The sequence below is a fragment of the Gallus gallus genome, chromosome 4, assembly GCF_016699485.2.
Source record: "Gallus gallus isolate bGalGal1 chromosome 4, bGalGal1.mat.broiler.GRCg7b, whole genome shotgun sequence".
NCBI classification, from domain to species: domain Eukaryota; kingdom Metazoa; phylum Chordata; class Aves; order Galliformes; family Phasianidae; genus Gallus; species Gallus gallus.
This window is the reverse complement of record NC_052535.1, coordinates 13643769-13668958: the sequence shown is the minus strand read 5'-3', so window position 1 is coordinate 13668958 and position 25190 is coordinate 13643769. Positions and strand designations below refer to the sequence as shown.

The following is a 25190-nucleotide window of genomic DNA, read 5'->3' as shown; positions in this document are numbered from 1 at the left end:
TCCTGTGAAAGTTACATGAATATGCAGATGATGAATTGCAGTTTTCCAAAAAACTGTAAGCAGGTGAGGAATATTTGATTTACCACTAACTGATAACTTGTTTATTTGCACCCTTCTGCAGCTTGAAGACTGATGGATATCATCTATTCTGTTAGAGACATTGGGCTGTTCCACACATGCATGCACATTGCCATAAAGCAGTTCTTTTGATTTTTCTGCACAGGACCCCTTAGCGATTACTTTCATGTACTTTAAAATGATTGTAAGCAAAAGTCATTTCTATAGAATTGTGTCATGCACAAAGTAACGGTAACATTTTCTAAGTTTGTCATATATGTGTTTGTGAATATAGTTTTTGATTTTGCATCGTTACTGGAAATTTACATTAATGAGGAAAAGGAAAAGAGCAATTTTATGCTTTGCCTCCTTTGTTGTGCTTTAGACCAATTTTGAGAATTCTCTTTGAGAGATACTGTGTTGTTTGTGGCAAGGGAGATTAAATGGGTACAGCTAGGTGCATTTTCTGAGCACTGACCATTAATGTCTGCCATTGCCTTGGTAACAGCCATAGGTGACAAAAGAACTGAATGGAACGCATTGTGATGGGGCATAATGAAAATGGTTTCAGTTGTTAATGATGAAAAATGTTTACAAATATTTTTTCTTATTCCTTAGCTTCCATTTGAAATGGAAATTTATTACATCCAGCACGTGATGCTCTATGTTGTGCCCATCTATCTGCTGAGAAAAGGAGGTAGGTTGGCAATTTACCCTCCCTATGTTGAATTGTTTCTAGCCATTGAACAAGCTGTTATAAATGGTTACCACAAAATCTGTTCTTGCTCTCTTTACTGTATGTTTTTACTTAACAGTTTCTGGTGGTATGTTGGAGTTGCATCTCTGATAACATAAAATAAAGATTTTTTGTATCTAGTATGTGTTGGCCTAATGTAGTGTTGTCTTGAGTAGTCTCTGGCATCTTGTAATGTTCTAAGTTGTGTGCTGTGTCTTTAAGACTATTGCTTTCTTGCATGTCCCTTATGAGTTGCATTAGGGCAATGAGCTAGCTTGCTTGACATTCATTCTACTGTCTTGCATTATGTTGTACTATAATAGTTGATAAGATCTGGGAATCCCAAATCATTCCACTGAGCAGCGGTACTCTGATCATTGCTCCTCAGAAGTTAATGCAGTATATCTGCATCTAGTGTGATGCTCTCTCCCCCTCTAGCGTTGATTTGCCTCAACCTGCATTTTCTATCAGAGCTGTAGTTTCATACAGGAAATAAAGGACTGTAATGTATGCTCCAGCTGTTCAGTAGCCTTTAATGACAATACAGGCGTGTGATGTCAACTTAAAGAATGCTCAGAACAAGCTCAGTCAGCCTCTTCCACTGTGGTGAGTGTTTTGTACTTTATACCAGCAGTCACTTACAATCTGCACTCACAGGTTTGTAACCTTCCTCCTGCCCACTACTGAGTGAAACAAAGTAAAAGTGATATAGAGAATACTTTTAAAGTAAAGTGCCATAAGTCAAAAAGTCACTCTTTTTCTTCTTGCTAGTGGCATATGCTGGCCACGTTTTATTTTAATCCATCTTTGGTAGTGCAGTTTGTCAGAATTTTGAGATGTTTAAATTTTTTATGTTTATATGATTTTTGTATGTAGAAATTATGCGAACTTGTAATCGTTACAGAAAGGAGAGGTGCAAAGAAATGTGACCAGCCATGTGCTACTGTAAGCAGTGATGCACCAAGTTCATGTGGCGTCACCAGACCAGTTCTTCTGGTGTCTTTTGAAGTTCCTGTATAATGTGTCATTTGAAGATACTTGTTTGGGGCTGATAAGACTGTAGTCTGATGGGTTTTGTGTTGTATAGTTGTCACCCTAATGTATTCTTGTAAATGTTTGCCTGTTACCAGTGTACAGGTATTTGCTGCCATCTAATGTTGATGTGATAGCAGTGACATTTCTATGCAGACAGTTGGCTAATTATTTCAATACAGATTGCCTCAGACTGTGTAACTAATAATTCTTCAGTTTCTTAATGTGGTCAGCTCCTGGCTGCCTCACTGACTGTAATACCTCATTAACAAAACATACATAACATTTTTAAGTAGTTAGGACTAATGCCACAGGAAATTAAATGTGTGAATGTTGTGAAAATTAGCCTGCTATCATGTGCTAATATTGTCATTTAACTCCCACTCACTTAAAGATGCTTTGAGTAGATCGTATCCTTTATTCTAACTGTGTCCCATGCAAATTGCTTTATCACCACTGACGTTGATTGTCATGCAGCTTTATTTTTGTATTTTAAATGGAAATTTCTGTCAGGGAATTGTAGGTTATAATTGGGAGAAGAAAATTGGCAGAAAAAAAGGAAAAATTGAATGGATTTTATATGGAAAAAGTGTCATCCTTCACTCCTTTTATTGGGAACCTACTGATATCACTGACTGCTGTGTTAGGAACTCAGTGTTAATATTCTTTTAAGGAGGATTGAGCAGAGATGATCTGAGATTCATTCATCAGAGAATGGCGTGTCAGATTTTGTTGTCATGCTAATCAAACATCAGTCATGCACACAGACTCAATTACCTGTTAGTGTTTTCTTTTGGACAGGAAACTGGGTGACAATAAAGGAGGGCTGTAATTCTTTTTCTTCTCCCTGTTACTCCTTACAGTGGAGAAGACAGGTCACGTTGTGCTGGCAGCATCACCTTCATGTCCCTCCTTGTCAGTGTGCAGACATTGCCGTGCTTAGGATCAAATTGAAGGGTGAGCTCTGAGCATCTCTCTCAGCAGTGTCACTCAGTGAACTCCCCGAGAGCTCATTGCTCAAGGATGTGTTCCCACTTAGGTGTTAAGGCATCTCTCTCTTCTTCCTTCTCCCTCTGTACTGACTGATTTGAGTACAAGTTTCGTTACTTAACCTTCTAACATATATCTTTTCTGAAAGTGCACATTTATGTATACATACACATGTATGCCAGCCTAGGCAAACTAAATGCTGATTTGGTTCATATGTCTCTTAATTTCAGTAAGAGGGTCTCATGTACAACAGAGGTAGTGCAGATATAATAGGTCAGCACAGAAGATTCCCAACTCAAGGGAGCTCTTGCATGAAACACATCTGCTATTCTCGGCTTTCTTGTTGGATGAGTATTGCCTGTGAACTCTGCCAAAAATTAAACTACTCTCTGGCAGGACACAGCATTCCTGAAATAGCTAGGTAGGCTGAACCAGAGTAATAGGATGGATGCAGAATTGTGGATATGGTCACTGCTTTTTGTTGTCTTCAGGAGTGAGACCATCACTTCCCTGTGGGGGGAAAAAAAAGTATGTAGTTTGTATGGCTTTGTAGTTCCTGGGTTGGATTACTGTGGCATCAGATGAGTGCTAGGACTGGCAAAAGGGAGGTGCAAGAAATGAAGTGTCAGGGTGGAGGGAAGAAGATGGAACCACAGCAGCATGAATTTTGATCAGGGAATCAACCCCTTCATTGAAAACTTATTAATTACAACAAAGCTGGTCTTCTAAAACATACAGGTATGCTCAAGTAAGTATGCTTTTTGCTACTGGGATACAGATGGTTGGAAGAAGGCTTAGAGAGATGTCAACTGAGCAAATGTAATGTCATGAACTGTCAAAGCTATTTCAACATTGCATTATTTAACCTGACCTTCTAAGAACAAAGTATTAGATACTTTCAGCTCTGTCTTAAAGGGCTGAGTATTGCCAACTGTATGCTCTTAACACAATGAAAAGTTTCCAGTCTGCACTTCAATAGCCTCAGATCTCAGTTTGTGGCCAGAGGGGTATGACGAGATGAGGTGTGCCCCTGATTTCAGAGCTTCAAGTGGAATTATTTCCTGAAAGTTGTGACCAAATGGGATCATTCCACATTGGCTTGGAGTAAGAGTTAATTTCTAGGGACTCCCTAACGGCGGTGTTGAGATGTTCTTGAGTTCTGAGATCCCCACTATTGTTTGGTAGATTTAATAACTTGATAAGGTAGACAAAGATGTTGGTGTTTTTGGGGTTTTGTTACTTTAAGGAGCAATCTGGTGTATGAACAGCTGTACCTGAAGATTTCACATGCTGAATCGGATGCCTTTGTATTGGTGTCACTTAATTGCTGCATGGTTCTGATGCTTTCTCCTGCAGGGGGAGATGGTCACTAGCATTCACTCTGCTAAAACGGTTGTGCAAATTCTCAAAATTAACAGTTCAAAAGGAAGTTGTCCACACTGTGGAGATGGCAAGTTAATTCAGTTGTGATTTAGGACAGGGAATAAAAAAATCTCCTTTTGGGGCAAACTCTGTACAGTCATGTCAGTCTGGCTCCATCTCTTTAAGAACTGGTTGTTGTACAGCTGTGCACAAATGGACAGATAGATTGATCCTCAGTATTTAAGTAGGTAAGTTGTTTACTAGAAGCACAGAAGGGCTTTTCAGCTTATAAGGCAAATGCTGTATTTCTCATAAGCAAAAAAGGAACTTTCTCTTTGACCGAAGTCATGAGGCCTTTTTCTTTTTTGATCTAACTGCCTTCAAAGGTGGCAACGGAAGAGAAGAATTTCTCTAGTACTGTGAGAAAGTCAGAAGTTCATGAACTCTCCCCCTGCAACAAAGCATGCTGCTGTGATGCTTCAGAAGTCAGACAGAAGCTGCTCTGCTTAGCCAGTTTCCTTAAGGGCACTGCAATGTGTGCAATCCTAATGAGATGCTGGGCTCAGTTCTAAGATGTAGAACACACATAAGAGGCACAGGTGGAAGGATTGTTTTTCCTGTAGCTGTAAACTAGGAAGTACAATTAAAGCAGCTAGGGAACCAAACCTGTGCTCTCCATTTGGCTGCTAAGAACTTGCTGGCAAGAGTGGGAGATCAGCACATTTAAAGGCATTTTTAGGTGTTGTACCCTTTCTCAGCCACTTTGTGACTCTTGCTTGTATTTAATGATAGTCTTCAATATCTTTAAAATGAAGTTATAAAGCAGACTTTATAGTAAACATTAGCAATCCAGGAAAACTTTGATTACGTATTCAAATACAGTTAGGTTGTCACAAATCTAGTTTATCTCCAGTCTCAGTGAAATACTTCATAATGAGGGGTGCATCTCTTCTACTCCTAATTACTTATAGATCTGTTAACTGTTGTGCACTGTGTAAGGTTCATTCTCATTGGATCATGCTTCTGCTCTCCTGTTGACAGTTCCTGTGTTCCTATTCAAGCATTGCTCTGCCCCTGGATCCCCTGTGTTAGATGTAAGTGGCTGGTGCTGTGCCTGCTGTGCCTGGAGCAGGGTGCTTGGAGCAGTAGGGTTGTTGTGGCACTGTTCAGCAGCAAAGGATGTGTGCTTCTCTGGCTGTAGGCTCATACTGCAATCTGTTGTAGTGTGGTCATTTAGGATAATCTTGTGTGATTTAAGGAAGCTGGAGAGGAAGCAGTGGGGACAGTGCCTCTGCCACATGACCCATTGAGTGTTTTGCACTAAGCACTTATGGTTTCCATTCTGAAACACTTAAACTAAATAAGGGTGGTGATGTGGCATTCTGTGAACAGGCCCAAGATCTGTTAGTCTTCTCTCTGCATGTAAGAGACAGAAGTTTAGGAGAATATTTTACCACAACGTGCACATGTACAAGGAAGGGGAAGAACCTTCTGTAAAGATATCAACAGTAGTTTGTGATGGGAATAGGTAATACAAGATCCCCCTATCCAAACTGATTTTGACAAGCACAGCTGACAGTCAAGAACTAGACATGTACTGGCATAAGGCAGTATATGAAATCAACGCATGGATTCAGAACAGCTGGGGGGAAATAGCAGATTTCAGATAAGAACTAGCTCATCCTTTTGAGAACATCTTTTCTCTTCTCTGCTGGAAAGGAGGCTGGAAGCTACCTTAGTAGGCCAAAGCATACACACTATTGGAAATTAACTCCTTAATTAAGGGAAATAAAGTGGAAGCAAGCCTGCCCTCACCTTTTTTGCAGGCTTGAAAATGAAGAAACTGCAATAGTTGCTGAGTTCTGGATTAAGCAGGCCTGCTGTACTTTGGAGGGTACTAAAGTGAAAAATCTCTATAAAATATAGTGGGAATGAAAGCAAGACATTAGGAGAAAAGGATGATTTAAAAACTAGTGAATTAAAAGAAGAGAAATTGCACCATATTTAGGTTCTAATTCTCCATCTTGAGCAGAGAAGTAACTCTGTGCTGCATCTTATTTTACTTTCTACTAAATTGTGCTCAGATTTTTACAATACTATTTTTTGTAAACTTGAAATGAGTAATTCATAAGTTAACTACGCGCTTATAACACTGGAAGTAATGTGAGACTTTGTGGGGGGAGATGGAAATTAATATAATAGAAATATAGTCTTTACGTTGATCTTCAGATTATTAAAGCCATGCTTCCATTTTCTAAATGGCAAAATTAAATGCATAGCTTGTTCAAGGTCATAGAAATACTCGTTTCAGAAGCTGGTGATGATTCCTAAGCCCTTCAACCTACATGAAATCCTTCCTATCAGTGCCACCAAAATAATGAAGTTTGATCTAAACTGCAAGATCTGCTGCTGTGGCATTTCAACACGAGAACAAATGTTACAGCCTGCTTGGATGACCCTGATTTGGAACAGTCTCTACTGTCTGCATGAGCATTTCTGAGAATTAGATTAGTGCCAGACTGGCAGCTGGATTAAATTTTTGAAAGTGCTTAACATGTAAGAACTGCCTGTGATCCTTAGTGGATAGAGAGATAGTGAACCTCACTGCTACACGCTGAAATTGATTTCCCATGTAAGCAGCAAATAGCTTTTGCCAAAGCCAACACAGACCACTCAAACAACCACTCAGCTGCGTCTCAATTTTCCCGCTTGCGTGTTTTTGTTAAGACTATGCTACAGAAAATGGATCACACTGCTCTGTTAAACAGTCATCTGTTGAATAGCAGGACTGCAGAGTAATAAAATGTACAGTGAATATTTATCCAGTGAGAAATGTACAGAAAATATCCCAAGTATGAATTTAAAATTAGTTCCCCAAAATGCACTTGGGAATCTGGAGCTCTCTGAAATGCTGTTCTGTGGAGGTCACTGCCTCCTTTTTGTCCCTTGATGTCCAGATAATGATGGTGCTGCTGAAAATAGCACTATTGTTGTTGGGATTGCCAAGTCTAACATGGAGGGAATTTTCTATTGCAGTGAGATTGAAAGGCTGTATAGGCCGAGAGTCACCAGTGGCTTTTTTTCCTTAAGTTTTGCAACAAAGAGGGGATGTAGCAGTGTGAAATTCCTGGCTGGAGGAACCTGAACAGCACTTCTTAGTGACTTCTGAAACATGATTCCCTGACTGGACTGAAGCTGGACACGAGAAGCTTGGGTTCAAAGCCAAGCTATGCCACTGATCTATTTTGTCATCTTGCACGATTTACTGCGACTTTAATGACTGCATTCTCACACAGCTCCTGTTTCATAGCTGGATTCACAAGTCTATTTTAGTGTTTATCCTCTGCCTGCATACTCAGTCTCCCAGATTGTCCTCAGTATCAAGGTCTGGATTTGAGCTTCTCTGAGTGTTTACCTCAGTAGGGTCTGTTCACAGGCTTTACAGAAACTTCTGGTATAACATAAGCAACTGCCAACGAGGCAAGTTCACATGAAACCAAATAGCACTACTACCCATTCCTGTGAACTGTGGAGCAGTTTTAGATGCCCCAAGCCTGTCAGTGTTGAAGAAGCATATGGATAAAGCCCTCAGTAATGCACGTTAACTTCTGGTTAGCCTGAAGCAGTCAGGACTTGATGATGGTCTATGTCAGTCCTTTCCAACAGAACCATTCTATTAAATTTTATTTTGTTGTGCATCTTGTCTAAACGTGCCCATAAGACTACAGAGACAACGCTAAGAACTTGGACGTCAAATTATGTTTTCTTTATGCTGCAGCTGGGGGGGGTAACACAGAGTGTTTCTGTATGGCTTGATCAGGTCAATTAAGCTGGCTGCTGGTGGTGCAGCCAAAAATAGCCCTGGTCTCCTGAACTCCAACACTGAGGCTAGTTGCTCTTCTCTTGATGTCTACAATGAAAAACTATATCAAGGTAGTATCGCTTCCCTGCTGTCTTACTGATTTTTTCAGGCAGTGGAGTTTAATGAATTTCAATGCTGTTTAAGTGAAGATTCCCATTACAATTTCTAGATAAGATACTAAACAGGATGCCAGCACTTAGCAAGCATGCTCTAAGAATTATAATTGTGTGAGTTTTCTCCTTTTAACTTCAGAACTCCACTTAACTCATGTAGAGTTCATTTTTACCTTGAGATCTTGCTTCCTCTGACCTTCACCCACCCACTTGATAAGAAATCTTATAAGCTGCCTTACGCTTTCAGAGTAGCTTCCCTGCTCCTATTTATTGTGGTAGCACCCTGTAACAATTTGCTTACTTAAACATGGTATGCAGTTGTATTTTGGATAATTACATTGACATAATTGCTTGTTAAATAAATAATGACTGATATATTGGGGGCATATGTGCTGCTGTCATTCAAGCATGCAATCAACTCCTTAGTTTCTATTGACAAGCAACAGAGAAGCTGTAATATTGAGTGGAGAATGAATAGATGAACAGTTTTACAACACGGAGTGTAGGTAATGTTGGTAAGAATACTTGCAGAAAATTCTATTTAAATTAGATTGATTTTGAAGTAGCTACCCGAAACAATCTAGATTGGCATGATGGGTAAAAACTGTGGGAGAAAACTGCAGGAAAATTGTTAACAGGGCAACAGGGATTGAGACAGCAGTCCTCTGGGGATTGTAAAACTGAGACAGCATGCACCACCATACATTGGTGTGGCAAAGCAGATAACAGCAGTTATTTGCTTTTATCTCTGTAAAATACCATACATAGGCACGTTTGCACCAGCTTTAGTCCGGTGAGTACTGTCATAGCTAGCTATGCATGCATAGTTAAATTTGGATCCCTTTCAGACTTGCACAGCATATGCTGAAGTCTCTTAAATCTTCCTGGTAATTCCCAAATATGCCAGCTGGCAAAGGCTAATATGAATTTTGTACCCTCCCACTACCTGGGTTAGTTTTGTGCATGCTTAACTCATAGTCCTCATAAGAAGCTGGTGTTTGAGTAACGTGATTTTTGTAGACTTCATTTTATACCACTGTTGCGTTTTTAGAATGATTTGTTACTTCTGGTATAGAAGAAAAAATATGGTAAAAAATACTGTTTTTGGTGAAGAATAGGCATGTTTAATGAGGTAATAGCATTAAAATGTATAATGTGGATTGGGAGGAGAGGAGGAAATTATCTTGGATGCTCCAGGTAAGAAATAAAGCTCTCAAATATTAATTATTATAATGGTATTCAGTAAGTTATCAGCTAAAGCCAGATGCCCTAGCATCCACAGAGAAAAGAGAAGATTATTCATGAGTGTTTGATGGACATAGCAATTCAGCTGAATACTAACTGAACACTAATGTATTCCTTTCTTTTCAAGGGATCTACACTCCAGAACCTCTCTCCAATTTCTGGTGGGCTCTTTTATCTACTGGGTTTATGTTTGTGTATCACTTTAGCATCTTGCAGATTCTGGGACTGGTAAGTAAACAGAGGTTAATAAAAATGGAGGGTTTGCAAGTACCTTGAAAGTAAACACACTGACTAGTTTTTCAAGGTGTCCAGATAGACATGGATAAGATTACTTGTGTGCAGATTTTTAATCTGCATGTTCTAATGGACACTTGTATCTTATGTCTCGCAAGTGTTGGCAGAACATTTCGTAATCAGCCACGTACCTGCATAAATTCATCTATTAAATGCACAACTGAATTCAGATCTGCTTTCCTTCTGAAAGCTGCCCTGCTTGTGTGTAGGTGACAATCCTTTGTTCAACAACTCTGATTATCATGGTAATTTTAAAATTATCATTTCTGGTGCCTGAATCAGTGCAGTACAAATCATGTTAATTTATAAACTTGTTGTCCCTTTCCTAGGTTACAGAAGTGAATTTGAACAACATGTTATGCCCAGCCATTTCAGATCCTTTTTATGGGCGCTGGTATCGAATTTGGGCATCTGGACATCAGACTGTCATGACTATGACTCATGGGAAGCTTGTAATCTTACTGTTTTACTGTGCTGACCCCATCTTTAAATGTAGTATGGACTTGTTTAGACTTCCAGCTAAGAAAATAGACTGAAATTTCTCCCCACGGAGCAGTACGTACAGGAAGCAGAAACACCTATATTGATACTGGAAAACAAAGAGGAGGGATGAGAAGACAATGTGTTTATTTTTTTTCTCCCTACAGTTTATGGCCTCAGAAACACCTCTGTTATCAATTGAGGGTTTTTCTTTCAACTGCTGTTTTTCACTGCCTACTGCCAATGGCAACATTAGTGGCCTTATTCTGGAAGAGGTTCCTGTTCTGTACATTTTGTGTAGATTACAGTAGAATCTTGCTAATCTACCCTTTAAAATTAGGTGAGGATCTACCTACATTCCAGCAAAAAGAGTGGCGGCGCTACCTCATTTTGACTGATTTTCCACGAAGTACAAGTTTTCCATTAACGCAATTATATCACAGGATAGGAAATAAAGCTGAATTCCAACTCTCTACTGATGTGAACAGAACACGTCTTGAAATGCATCATCATGGCTTAACTCTTAGTACTTAAATGTTGCAAAATGGTCACGGTGGAACAATGTACACTTAATCTCCTGGTCGTAAGTGCAAAGCAGTGAAGTTTTACTGTGTTTTTCTTTAAGCTGGTTGAAAACATCGGGGAACAATAACTCTTTCAAATACTTTGTTGTGTTTTTGGTTTTTTTAACTGAATACTTTGGTTTCTAGCCTGCTAAGTATAAATGTCTGTCTGGTGATCCCATCGGATCTCAATGCTTTGGAGATGATTTTGAGTGAGTAGAAAAAAAACACCACATAGAAATTATATATATATATATATAAAAGCCCATGCTATGTGTAAATTATGGTAGGTATTTAATCAACAATACTGACCTGCCTTTAAACAAAATACTTTTGTCACTTAGCTTAGACTGGAGACTGAGTAGAGATGCAACGTACAATGTAAACGGTTCTCTTTTTTCACTTAGTAGCATTTTAAACATTCCTCCTCTCTATTCTACCCGGATCCTTAGTAGAGCAGTTGGTGAGGAAACAATTTTCTGCCTCCATAGCTCTAGTGCATTCTTCATACTGATTTTTGAAACAGTACAAAAGTATAAAAAGGAATGTGATATCAGCACAGGCCTCCACTGAAAAAGCAACGTTCCAGTTTACTAGTATGGCTAGATCTTCTTGTCAACATGAGTTTTGGAGTAGAAAAGGATGTAAGTAGAGAGAATTATAAATAGTAAACTGGCTAAGGGGGGAAAGCTTGAACATCTTTACTGTGTTCTTCCAGATAGTTAACTGTAGATCTATTGTTGTGCAGACTGTTGTATTTCAGGGCTGCAGGAATTGTGTTGTACGAAATGTTAGTTGCCACTTGTATTGCATTGTCATAGCTGTGACTTGTAAGATAAAACCAAAACCGTCATACCTCCTCTGGATGGATCACCTGAAGATATATTCTGATGTTAAGGTACAGTTGTTTTATACCTCAAGAAGAGAAGTAAGAATGATAAGCGGTTGACTTTTTTTTTTTTCTACAAGACAAGAATATAATTGGGGAGGGAACAAATGACTTCTCCAAATGTTCTCACTTTGCATGTTTTGGTTGGTTGGTTTGTTTGTTTTAAGTAGATCTCTCATTAGAAGTCCTTTCTATTACATTCAAATTTACAGACTAGCTTCTGGCTTTCTTCCATGTCTATAAAGTAAACATCCTGTACTATTTACTATAAATTGAGATGTAAGATTGACCTAAACTATGAAGCATGTATAGCTAGTCCCAGCTGCACAGGCTGAACTACTACATTGTTCAGTTTGAGAAAGGTAAGCACTAGATAGTAAGAATAAAATCTCATAGAGTTGACTGTGAATTGCTGATCCTGCAAATGTCTAAGTACATAATTCATTTTATTGAGCCATCTCACTACTACTTCAGTAAAACAGGGCATGTGTTGTGTATTTGTGGAGGGGTGAGCTAAAGAAAACATTGAAGGCCCGAACCCATCTGTGGAAGACTACTTAATTAGCTGCTGATGTGATGCTTAATTCAAGCCAGTATTTCATTTGCAGTTGATGAAATACATGATGTTGCTGAGAGATGCTAAGGTGAGCAGGAATATTCATGCCTATTCATATCCTATGAACAGCTACCTGTACAGTGGTTCTTCCCTTCCCGCAGTTATTGTCAAGTCTATCTTGATTTGTTTTTATTTACTTAAGGCTTGGCAAAATGCCTTGTGTTGCTTCTAAACCAGACTAGATCCAACATTATTACAGTAGGATGATCTTGCCAAATTTTGCAAACATTAGATTATTATTTGCCTAATTTTACTATTTTTTTGATTAATCCTTCCTGTTTAAAAAAAAAAAAAACACCAAAACCAGCATTTCCCATGTGTAATCATACGCTTTGGAGCATTAGAGACAAGTCTGAAACAGCTCGTATTTATCACCATTGACTGCCTCTGGTCAGTTAAGACTAAGGAAGCAAAAAGTGTTTAAGTAAGCTCGGTGCAGTCTCTTCTTAAAATTGAAAAAGTTTCAAGTCCTTCTGACTTGGAAATAAGAGTTTCTCTCAATTTTTTTTCATACCTCCCCAGTATGGGTTTTGGTGCATGTTGAACTTCTGGCTTAAGATGCTAAAATGTTTAATTGAATGTAATATTTCAGCAAAGAGAAGTGATTTGGCTATTACGCTCAGTAAGGATTTTATGGGCATCTGGATTTCATGAATGTCAGGAGAGTGGAGCCACTGGGATCTAGAGGGAAGAAGGGCAGCTGAGTCTTAAACTCTTCTTGATGGTAAGCTGTGCTGGCTTCTTTTACTTGCTGTACACCATCAATGAAGCTGGCTGAGCTTTTATCCACAGAATCACAGAATGTCAGGGATTGGAGGGGACCCCAGAAGTCTATCTAGTCATAGAATCATAGAATCACAATGTTGGAAAGAACCTACAAGATCATCTCCTCCAACTGTCCTCCCATTACCCTTGCTACCACAAGCCACTAAACCATATCTTGTAGCTCCTCATCCAGACGCCTCTTGAGCACTACCGGGGTGGTGACTCCACCACCTCCCTGGGCAGAGCATTCCAGTGCCTGAACGCTCCCTGAGAGAAAAAGTTTTTCCTTATGTCTAATCGAAATCTCCTCTGGTACGACTTGTGGCCATTTCTTTGGGTCCTGTTTGCTGCCTGGGAGAAGAGGCCAAACCGCTCCTCATCACAGCCTCCCTTCAGGAAGTTGTAGAGTGCAATGAGGTCTCCTCTGAGTCTCCTCTTCTCCAGACTGAGCAATCCCAGCTCCCTCAGCTGCTTCTCATAAGACTTGTGCTCCAGACCTCTCATCAGTTTCACTGCCCTTCTCTGGACATGTTACAGGGCCTCAATGTCTTTCTTGTAGTGAGGGGCCCAAAACTGAACACAATATTCTGGCACCCTCACCAATGCTGAGTAGAGGGGGATGATCAGCTCCCTGCTCCTGCTGGCCACACTATTTCTAACACAGGCCAGGATGGCATTGGCCTCTTGGCCACCTGGGCACACTGTCGGCTCATGTTCAGCCGAGCATCATCCAACACCCCCAGGTCCCTTTCCTCTTCACAGTCATCCAGCCACTCAGCCCCAAGCCTACAGCGCTGCATGGGGTTATTGTGGCCAAAGTGCAGGACCCAGCATGTGGCCTTGTTGGACCTCATCCCATTCACCTCAGCCCAGTGACCCAGCTTATCTAGATCCCTCTGAAGGGCATCCCTTCCTTCAGTCCAATCCCCCTGCTGGAGCAGGAACACCTAGATTAGGTCACAATTCCCCCCAGCGCGTTCTGAAACCCATTTTTAAACAGTCTTTCAGTTTGGTTTATAGTATAGCTGTATGGAATGTTGTCAGTGCACCGGAGACATAAGCTTCACATATGGGGAAGAATAGGGCAGAAGGGAAGTAGAAAGGGAATGAACTTCGGAAACATCAATGGAAATTCACATACTTTATTCTTCAGTTGTTTTGAATAGCTGTTTGGAAGATGCAGATGGCAGAGCTTATTCAATGTGTAGGAAATTGGTTTGAGAAGTAAAATAGAATACTTAGCCTTCATAAGGGAATATCTGTTCCCTGGCAGACTTTCCATGAATGGTTTATTATATGAACAGTTACGCTGTATAGATGATTTTCTGGTAATTTTTTCTTACTTAGGCTGGAAATTAAAGAGTAAAACTATGTTGCTATTCGTAAATGCTGATGGGCATTCTTTCCTGTGGCCCTATGGACAGAATTGATGTCAAAGTAGCTTTAAGCTGTTGACCAGAGCCTGGTGATGTTTTATGTTGGAGCAGTGCGATGTATGATTGAAAGGGTAAGTCCTGGCCCTCCAGCATCAGTAAACCTTTTTTTCTCAGTACTAACGGTTATGAAGATGCTAGGAGTAGATACAGTGCAGAGCAGGAGGCTGATGGTATCGCCATGCAGACTATTTCCTTTTAGCAGTAGCTTGTATTTTAGAGGTGTTCAAGCAAGTTATAGAAACTCCCCCTGAAGTGGATTGGTTTGCTGTCCCCTAGCAAGTCATGCACAACACCAGGAAAAGTTGTGCTTAAGTCTGGACTTTGGAGAAATTACGGATGCAGGCAGATGTTTGAACAGATCTGTGTACTGTATATTATACTCTTTAGTACCACAGACACTTCAAACAGAAGAAGTGAGGAGCAATGAAACTGATTACTCTTTCTGTCAGTGAATGACCGTCTGAATTACTTCCAGGCATACACAGAAATGGAGCTCTGGTAACTACAGTGAAGTTGTTTGCATTGATTCGTTTATGCAGACCTTGTGTAAGTAGCCTTCCAAGGCACAGAAATGAGCTGCTAAAACTTCTGCACCCACCATAAGATCTGGTGATAGCCTGTGAATGTTGAGATAGTTGTGCCAAGGCTCTAGCTGTCCAGTACAAATGCAGTGATAACTTTTTAAAGGATTCAGGCACTGTAGGCACTGTATGAACTGTATCTGTTTAACTTCCCTCTGTTTAAGCACCAGAGACTTACGTTTTGTTTCTTCTGAAGGGTGAAATTAACAGCACTTGATCATAATTATATAAATCAATCAAAGCTCCGAATGCACACCTGTACTTTGGTTTCGGTTCAGCATCTTAGGGCTCGACAAATGTTGCTTATAAGCAAAGCTCACTTGTGCTGTAGCAGATGCTGCCTTGCTGAGGCTGGGAGACATGAAAAGTCATTCATTTGCATACCTTAAAACTATGGAGTACCTCATTTACAGATTTATCCCTCCATCTCTGGCCACAGTCAGGGTTTTGATATTTTAGTATATTTTGTAACATTTTGTAAAGCCTAATTGTATTTTCCTTTCAGAAATGGCTACGTGCAACTGTTCAAGTACTGTATTTTACTTCTATATTCCAATTCTTGCGTCTAAACCACAGGCATTTGCTTCCTGTGCATCCATACCTAATGACAACCATAGACTTTGATGTTGTTCTTGCTGTTTGCAAGTCAGAGGACCACAGGATCATTTAGGCTGGAAAAGACCTTTTAAGATGGAGTCCAACCATTAACCTCACCTACTGTGTCCCTCAGTGCCACCTCTACACGTCTCTGAAATACCTCCGGGGATGGGGACTGCACCACTTCCCTGGGCAGCCCAGCACAACGCCTGACCACTCTTTTTGTGCAGAAATTCTTCCTGATGTTCAACGTAAACCTCTCCTGGTGCAACTTGAGGCCATTTTGTCACATCCTAGCACTTGTCACCTTAAATTGTTTGACTTGAGGTGGATACTTAGGAATTAAATTATTTCTAATAGTTAACACGGCTCAGAAAAAGCTAAAAGGAGGGCATATATCATATGTTAGAAGGTGGAATGTTCCTATGGGCAGATGGATCAGTGCTGATGTTTTCATTTTTAGTGACAAGATACATAACAGATCTGTTGATTCTTGTGATCTTGTACTCAATATGATATTGCTGTATACTTGTCTTGCAGCTTTATTGTAACTTAGTTAAAACCAAGCTGTTTTTTTAAATGCTGTTTTTCTTCAGGGTCAATTTTGTACTTTTTTTAAATTATTTCTGCATTTACGGAGTCATTATCTCGATGCTGCAGAGGATGCAGCAGGCAGAGCAGGGCGCATACCCACACTGCTCTCAGCAACCAACCTGTGCCGGGGAAGTGGAACTGCTCGGGGACTGGGCTGAAGCACATTCGTGGTCCTTGGAAGCTGGCGGTTCCCATTAGCTAACGCTCTTGTTCAAGGGCAGTGCTACCCAGGCACAGAATGGAATGGCAATGTCAGGGCTGGTTGTGGAGCGGCTCGGCTGCCACGTATGCTGTTAGTTCTGAATAATTTGTAGGAACGTTCTGAATTTTGTAAACTTTTTAATGTGCTAAAACTTGGTTATGAGGTAACATTTACAAATAAGGGATAACTTGTGTACTTGTTTTTGTATTTTGGTCTCTTTTTTTTTTTTTGGTTGGTGTGCCCTCTGTCCAGCTCACTGGGCAAACAGTTCTTAAACCTTTGAATTAAAACAAATAAATGCAATTTAATGGTACTGTCATTTTGTTGTCATTCTAATCGTGTTAGGCACTGTGTCCCTGTTGTTCACTGTTGCTAATCCTCTAAGTCACTCTTCCAACTATCCTGTTCATCTTTATGTAGGAAAGCTCTGGAAGCACTATTATGATGGTTTTGTTTACTCTGCTTTTAAGGTTTCGTGCCACAGTTTTAGTAGAGTGGGGTTTTCTTTAGGTTTCGTACTCTGTCACCTCAGTAGAGGAAGACAGAAAAAGTTCAGAAGTTTTCAGCTCAGAACAGTATAATTTAGAAGGGCTTTCGGTCCAATCTCACACGCAGATGATGGCAAACAACTGCCATCATTTCTGCATTTCTGAAAAGCTTCTGGCTGTAATTAAAAGGACACATAAGTACACGGCAATGATGCTGAATGGAACAATAACCCAACTGCCCAATATTTGGTACTGTCCCATGAGTTTGGTTTTTATTTTGTGCTAACGCCATATGTGGCTGATGTAGAAAGAGCAGGAGGCTGTGGGGAGGAAAGCTGTGTCTACTGCTGCACTCTGATGGGCTGTGGGGTCAGGGGAGACTTTTGCCCATTTCAGCCAAATGATACCAAGTCTGTAAAATACTGAAAGGGCAGCAATGGAAGCTATTTACACAAGCAGATTTTCCCTTCAGTTACCCACATCTAAAGGCCACTATTCTTGTTTTCAAAGTATTTTCAGCTAGAGATAGGAAACTTATTGAAAATGAATTAGTCAAAGGCAAACAGAAACATTTCCCCATTCAGAGCTGAATTCCAGGGCAACGCTGCAACTTCCTTGCTTTGCTGCAGGAGTTATCCTACAGGGCGAGGAAAGGCCCTTTGGCTAACACTTACCCTGTAGAACATCCCTCTCTCTCAGTGCAGTGGACGTTGGCATTCATGTCAGTTTTACATGCCTGGGCACTGTGCTTTGCCATCAGATGGATTGTGGCTCTGTTGCTTCGCGGGAATGCTCTCCTAACCCATCTCAAATAAAACATCCCTGTGGTATAAGCATGGATGGAAGGGGGAAAAGGACTTCTTCCTTAATCTCCCACCTTCACAGGAGCCCAGCATCAGTCAGTGCAAACCCTGCGCTACATTTCTTTCCAAGAAAGGCAGTCAGCCTTCAGGTGAGCTAGCTCTGCCAGACCAGAGAAATCCCTCACAGCAAAGCAAGCTTCAGTACTCTACAAAATCACACCTGGAAAGGAATGAGAAAAAGTAGTGAAATTATTCCAGGTGCTATCAAGGCACTCTCTGATATGCATTTTGCTGCACTGATCTTGTCTCCTTTCCTGTACTAGTGTACACACTGTACTGGTTACAACACTGTGTTTTTAAACAGCAGAAATCCTTATTCTCTGAAAGGTGAAACTGAACTCAATCCAGTACATAAGAGCATATTTACTGGCCAGCATGCAACATTTAGAGTCCAATGTAAGAAGCACAGAACGAGACCTGAACTGCAGCTGTAACTCCCTCAGCATCCCCCTGCAGAAGCAGGCCGTGGGCTGCCACCAAACACTGATTGTGAAGGCCTAAATTAAAACAAAAAAAGCAATCAACTGACAAAGCCACGCGATTAAGCAGAGAAACGTGAAAAGAAATGGTGCTTCTTTTTCCTTATTTTATTGGGTAAATGATTTAAAAGGTAATAACAATAGTGTTAAAACTACTACAATATCTTTCCACAGCCATATCTCACAGACCCACAGATAACCTTCTATATAATTTTTTTTTTCTTTTTCCCCATTTTATCGTTTTTTTTTTTTTTTTTAAGCCATACTTATATTAAAATGCCCATTTCAACAGTTTCTTCACACTAAGAGCAATCAAACGTGGAAGGAAGGAGGATCTAGTTATAAAGGAAGGGGGTTCAGGTAATCTGTGATATAATTTGTCATCAATCAAGTTACTAAGAAAGGAAGAAAAAAAGAGAGGCCTTGTCAGCTACTCCAGGCAGCTCCAAGCCCACTGTGTGTCACCACTGCATTCGATAACTCAGGATGCTGGTGAGCCATTTAAAGGTTTTTTTCTTTTTTTTTTTCTCTTTTTTTGTAACATATAAAACACTAAAATAACTTAGAAACTAGATCCAAATATTTTGAAAAGAATCAACTTTGATATACAAAAAACAGTCATAGGTTGTTACAAAAGTTTCAAACAAAAGTTTGTTTTCTCAGTGCGTTTCTGTGCCAGCGCCACCACTGGGTCCAGAGCAAAGAAAGAGGTTTGTATTCTTTATTCAACAGTAATAAAAAACGAGGACAACATATCTTTCTATATAAAGAATCATTGCTGGTCTTAAGAATAAATGTAAGCAGAAACCCTTTAAATCTTAGAGGCACACTTTGGGTTTCCTTTTTTTTTTTTTTCTTTTTTTTTTTTCTCTTTTTTTTTTTTTCTTTTTTAACATAAAAGGAAAGTCACCAGTTTATTTAGGTGGGGGAGGTACTCAGGCTCCCCAAATAAACTTAATTCAATTAACATCACTAGCAAAAATCAGTTAGAAACTGTACAAAAATAAAAAAATTAACACATTTAATCCTGCGGGGCTTTTGCAAGGACTGGAAGGCAGGCTTTAGGAGCAGCATCTGGGCATGGCTGGAGGCTTCTTTGGTTCGATCTAACACACACAAGAGATGTAACCTACCCCAGACAACAGTTTTAGAAACCCGCACATTTGAAGACAAGTAAAGAGGTCCGTATACAAACGCCAGGGTGTGCAAATGGATTTGACTCTCTTAGTATTGTATCTGAGGTCGGAACTCTCAGGCGCCCTCCCCCTGCTGCGACCAGCGTCGGGGCTGAGGTGGTGCCGGGTCAGTGCTACAGCGGTCCAGGCGGAAGGAAGGCCACTTGAGGCACGGCTGAGCAACAGCGTCACGTCAGTCTGGGCTTCTGCTGCCTCACTCAGTCTACAGAAGGGGACTTCAGAAACGTTAAGCAAAAGAATAATTAAATAATAATAATAATAAAAACAAACTCGAGGAATAAGGCAAATGGATTAGTGCTTATCAAAAAAAATCAGCATTCCAACTTAAAAAGAGTGAAATCAGCTACTTGGTTGTACCTTAACTTCTTAGGAAGTGCCCCGGAATTAAAAAGCCATATTTAATACGTCTGAATCCAGCAATATATCTGAGAGGGTAAAAACGACGAGGGAACGGCGTTCGTGAAAGCAACTGTGGATTCACTTTAGGCCAACAGAGCGCTTCTGTCCCACTGCCCCTCACAGTCACAGTGAACTGCACGTCGTGGACCAACAGCCCCGCGGTTACACAGCAACAATGCGCAGTATTCCCAGCACTGGCGTGCTGAGGAGGTAGGTGTGCCCTACAAACACTGTAGATACACTGATCCTTCCAATCTTTTCTAAAAAATAAAAATAAAAATAATAAAAAAAAATACCATACGACCTGATTGACCGCAGACTTTGTAACAGCTTTTTAATTAGTGATACAAAACTCGGGTCCAGAAGGGTCTGGCGTTAAGTCACGTTAAAAGCACACCTTTACAGTTTGTATAACACCCTTTTAACTCTATTTGTAAGCAACGGCTACTAAGAGAGAGACGAAAATGCGTTGTGCATTACGCTGTATACAAAAAGGAGACAAAACTATCCTTTTCCCCCCCAAGCCATGGTGGGGAGTATTGCTGACCTTGTCCTTAAAAACCCGCAGGATTGTTTATTCATCAGTACATTATTATTACACTGGTAAGAAATTCTGTATAACATCTGCATATATCGAAGATCTTTTAAAAAAAATCTGATATGATTTTAGATCCGCATGACCAGTCACGTGACCTGCTTGAGGTTGATTAGCACCTTTCAATACATATATATATATATTTTTATATATATAATAGATCTTTTTAAAAAACTCCTAAGGATGATCCGACGCAGCGCTGCGGGCGCGCCGTACCGAGATGACAGACAGAGATGGGGTCGGAGGACTTTTTGTGTTTCGTCTGTTTGTTTGTTTTTTTTTTTTTGCAGCAGAACGGTTCGGTTTGTGCTCAGTTTCCCTATAAGGGCAAGGAAAAAAACAAAACCAAAACACCTCTCAGGTAGCCACCGGTTCACGGTTCCCACTTGAAGACAAATCCGTTCGAAACCGCTCCCCCCAAGCAGAAACAAGACAACAGTATCATCCAAAATAGCCTCTGTATAAACATCTAATAGTTTTTGCAGCGTCTGCCTGGCACCTCTTGGCTCCCGACATCTCAGGCCCTCTGCTTATAAATTAAGGCATCACAACTGAAAATGGAAATATTTGGACATCGGATGCTGTGGATGAAGGAATACAAAAGACCTCCTGCAAGAACCTCCGGACAAATTACGTGGCGTTGTAACCTCACGGAAGGGGTAATTTGTCCGGATCCGTTTTCTGGAACATTTTTAGCCTTTTTTTGGTTGTTGTTTGTTTTAACACCTTAACTCGATCTTAATTTATCTCGTGCATTTTGAAAAACATTCGTTACTCAAAGTAACTGGAATTTCTGCTTGCCATAGTTGACTCGCCCATGTCAGGAAGGTCTTTTCCATAACAGATGGGATGTGGAGTCCCCTACAACGCGCACTGAACTACAGCGGGTATCAGTGGGAGTTCTGCAGGCACGTGAGCAAGGAGGCAGCTCCTGGCATACACTCGGCTTGCAACCATACCACACATACCGCTTAATAAATCCTATTTTTACAGCTGTTAGAAGTTCTCATCAGTTCTCTTTCTCCTCCCTTGTGGAGAATTATTATAAAGTACTTACAGCTCTCAAGTACTATTCCTGTAATAGATGAAAACACGTACAAATTATGGCATACGCGGCCTGTGCTCTTTCACAACACAATCTTTTTTTTTTTTTTTTAAAACAAGGTACCCAACTATTCATGACTCGATAAAACCCAGCAGATTCAAAGCACAGGCAAGAACAAAACAGGGATTTTTCTTTTCTAAAATAAGCTGAAGAAAATGAAAAATACCTCACTTTAGAAAATCCCCAGAACCTGACGCCAGAGCAGCAGAGAACTCAACGGAGATTGCTGGAACATCTGGCGCATTTGCAATATTTTTTTCTATGAATTTTATATGCAAGTATAATCATGTCATAGTCAAAGGCACTAAAATCTAACTCCATTTTCTTCCTAATATGACATCTGCTACTCACCAACCTGTTTCTAAAAACAAATGTGACTTCTAATTTGAGATCATCAGAAAGACGCTGTCTCATTACAAATGCATGATGATGAGTAGGCTTGACAGGGCCGGGCTGCCCTCAGCTTCCAGTGCAGAACAGGAGATAAAGGTATCCTACTGGATTATGTCATGTACTTTCAATCGAACCACGTGATTCTGAGCACACTGCTCACCTCTTATTACGTTTAATTGCTTCTCCATATCCAGAAAAGCATTTTGTTTATGAGCCTTCAAATTATAGCTGTGTGCACGAGCTGAAGGACATGTACAAGGGCTGCTCTGAAAGTAATGCCTCCTATTTTATGATGTTGGCCCATGAAGTCAGAGGCAGAGGTCTGTGTGATGGCAGCAGAGGTTGAACCTTCCCACCAATAATCCATTACATTTTGTTGCTGTGTGACAGATGGCAGCAGAGGGGCAGTCTCTGCTAATGGCGATGACTGTGTTGAAAACTAGTGTTTTGTAGCTGAGAATTTTCTCTATCAAGTAGTGTTACTGTGCTCTTTGTATCTGTTGTAGTTTCCATGTAAATAAATAGGAGGCATTACTTTCAGAGCGACCTACACCTATAGCTGCATGAAATCTTGCAGGGGTGAGATACTGTTACAGAATCACAGAACTCTAGGGGCTAGAAGGAGCCTCTGGACATCACTGAGTCCAATCCCCTGCTAAAGCAGGTCCCCTAAAGCAGATCACACAGGAAGGCATCCAGGTGGGTCTTGAATATCTCCAGAAATTGAGACTCCAGCACCTTTCTGGGCAGCCTGTTCCAGTGCTCTGTTATTCTCACAGTAAAAAAGTTCTTCCTTGTGTTTGTTATCAAACTTCCTGTGTTCCAGTTTTTTTGCCCATTGCCCCCTATCCTGTAGCTGCACACCACTGAAAAGAGGCTGGCCTCATCCATTTGACTCCCACACTTTAGATATTTATACACAGTGCTGAGATCCTCTCTCAGCATTCTCTTCTCCAGACTGAACAGCCCCAGGTCTCTCAGCCTTTCCTCATACAGGAGATGCTCCAGGCCCCTCTTCATCTTTGTGGCCCTTCTCTGGACTCTCTCTAGAAGATATCTTTCTTGAACTGGGGAACCCAGAACTGGACACAGTACTCCAGATGTGGCCTCACCAGGGCAGGGCAGAGCAGAGGGGGAGGATCACCTACTTCAACCATGCTCTTTTTAATGCACCCCAGGACAAAGTAGGCCTTGTTGGCCACAAGGGTACACTGCCGGCTCATGGCCAGCACCCAGCTCCTTCTCTGAAGAACACCTTTCTAGCAGGCTGGCCCCTAAACCTCTACTGATGCATGCAGTCATTCCTTCCCAGATGCAGGACCCTACACTTGCTCTTGCTGAAGCTCATCAGGTTCTTCTCTGCCCAGCTCACCAACCTGTACCTGTCCTGTTGAATGGCTGCACAGTCTTGTCTAAAGCCTTGCTGAAGTCAAGGTATGCAACATCCACTGCTCTCCCCTCATCTACCCAGCTGGCGATGACATCACAGAAGACTACCGAGTTGGTCAAACATGATTTCTCCTCTTGGTGAATCCATACTGACTACTCCAGATAACCACCTCTCTTCCACTTGCTTGGTGATGACATCCAGAAGAAGTTGTTCCATCACCCTTCCAGGGACAGAGGTGATGCCAACTGACCTGCAGTTTCCTAGCTCCTCCTTGTCCTTTTTGAAGGCTGGAGTGACACTGGCTATCCTCTAGTCTTCGAGCACCTTTCCCATTCTCCAAGATGATAGAGTGGTTTGGCAATCACTTCTGCCAGCTTCCTCAACACTTGTGGGTGCATCCCATCGGGATCAGTGGATTTGAGTCAAGTTTGCCTAGATGATCTCTGACCAGATCCTCCTGGACCAAGGGGAAGTTTTCCTTTCTCCAGACTCTCTTACCTCCTTGGTCTGAGGTTCCAGAGGGATAGTCTAATCAGTAAAGACTGAAGCAAAGAAGGTGTTCAGCATCTCTACCTTCTCAACATCTCCTGTTACTGGGGATGCAGCAGGCCCACGTTTTCCCTAGTCTTCCCTTTGCTACTGACATACTGGAAAAAAAAAAACAAAAAACCAACAACCACAACTCTTCTTGTTGTCCTTGACCTCCCTCACCAGATTTAATTCCAAGTGGGCCTTAGCCTTCCTCACTGCATCCCTGCAGGTCCTGACAGCATTCCTATATTCCTCCCAAGTGGCCATGTCCTTTTTCCATATTTCATAGAGTTTCTTCTTCCCTTTGGTTTTTTTTCCCCCATGAGCTCTTTGCTCAACCATGGCAGGAGACCTGAATGGATGAGCAAAGGAGCTCATGGAAAAACTCAAAGGAAAGAAGAACGTCTATGAAATATTGTACCACAGACTACTACTAAGAAGGTTAAGAGAATGCAATTCATTGTCTAATATAATACCTGAATCTGATATGTTTCAATCCCTGACAGAGCTATTAATGAAAAAGCCATGAATGCCTTTTTTTTTTTTTTTCTGAGCAAAGAATCTCTAACTGTAATCCTTAAACTCTTCCTTCCATCCACAGTCACAGAAAGTCTTGACTGATATAATTCAATGTTAATGAAGTAGAAATTTAACATTTCATAAAAAACCCAAGGGCTATATATGCTGCAAAAAAATCTGCAGTGATTCAATAAAAAAGTATGGGATCTTTGTAATAATGCAGTTTTCTCTCCCGTTGCCACAATGAGCTTAACCAACTATGGAGAAGCCTCAAAATGGCAACGGAAACTATCATCATAAAATGGTACAGTAATAGAGATAACTAGACCAAGAAGGGGCAGGGTCTCCTGGGAAGAGGTCTGCAGAGAGGTCCAGTGACTGGTCATGCGGCTCAGTGTCAGGAATAATGGTTGTATGGTGGAAGGGGGTGCCCAATGCCATTTTGGAAGTGATGATGCTGACGATGGGCAAGGTACTCTGTGTAGCTCATGGTCATCTTCTCACTACGGTACCTAAAAAAGAACAAAGAAGCAAATTCAAGAACTTTCATTGGGCAGCTCTGAGCAGCACTAAAAATATGGTGCTAGTTGTACGTTTAATGATGAGAACAGTTCTGTACTTCTGGTATTAGGAATAAGGGCAAACTTTAGTTGCACAAGGGCATGGAGAGAACTACCATGTTTTGGGGGGTTATTCTTGAATCATATGACAAGTCACAATGTAAATGTTTATGAAAAATATTTTAAATATTAAAAAAAAAAACATTAAAAATTGTTGCCTACTACTTTACTCAGTGCCTTTGAACTTGGGATGATTTA

The 25190-nt window shown here is 40.8% G+C and overlaps 2 protein-coding genes across 7 annotated transcripts in view; one reads left to right on the top strand and one right to left on the bottom strand.

Moving 5' to 3' along the window:
• TMEM164 (transmembrane protein 164) overlaps window positions 1-16733 on the top strand; it is a 43066-nt gene extending 26333 nt beyond the window's left edge. For 2 of the 3 annotated variants that reach the window (XM_046940035.1, XM_046940036.1), the window contains 3 exons: window positions 676-754; window positions 9525-9625; window positions 10021-16733. In XM_046940035.1, the coding sequence (XP_046795991.1) occupies window positions 676-754; window positions 9525-9625; window positions 10021-10227 (387 nt within the window). In that variant the 3' untranslated portion in view covers window positions 10228-16733. The remainder of the gene's footprint in view (window positions 1-675; window positions 755-9524; window positions 9626-10020) is intronic. The other variant, NM_001012886.2, reaches the window with a different exon arrangement.
• A 1604-nt stretch (window positions 16734-18337) lies between these two features.
• AMMECR1 (AMMECR nuclear protein 1) overlaps window positions 18338-25190 on the bottom strand; it is a 100458-nt gene continuing 93605 nt past the window's right edge. Inside the window, exons 7-8 of one of the 4 annotated variants that reach the window (XR_005859824.2) lie at window positions 19798-24884; window positions 18338-19655 (exon numbers count right to left, since the gene is read on the bottom strand). Coding sequence is in view for 3 of the 4 variants with exons in the window: in XM_040700149.2 (XP_040556083.2) it covers window positions 19799-20099 (301 nt within the window). In the remaining variant the exon portion in view is untranslated. Of the gene's footprint in view, window positions 24885-25190 lie in introns of all 4 variants that reach the window. The other 3 variants (XM_040700149.2, XM_025150074.3, XM_015278601.4) reach the window with 3 other exon arrangements.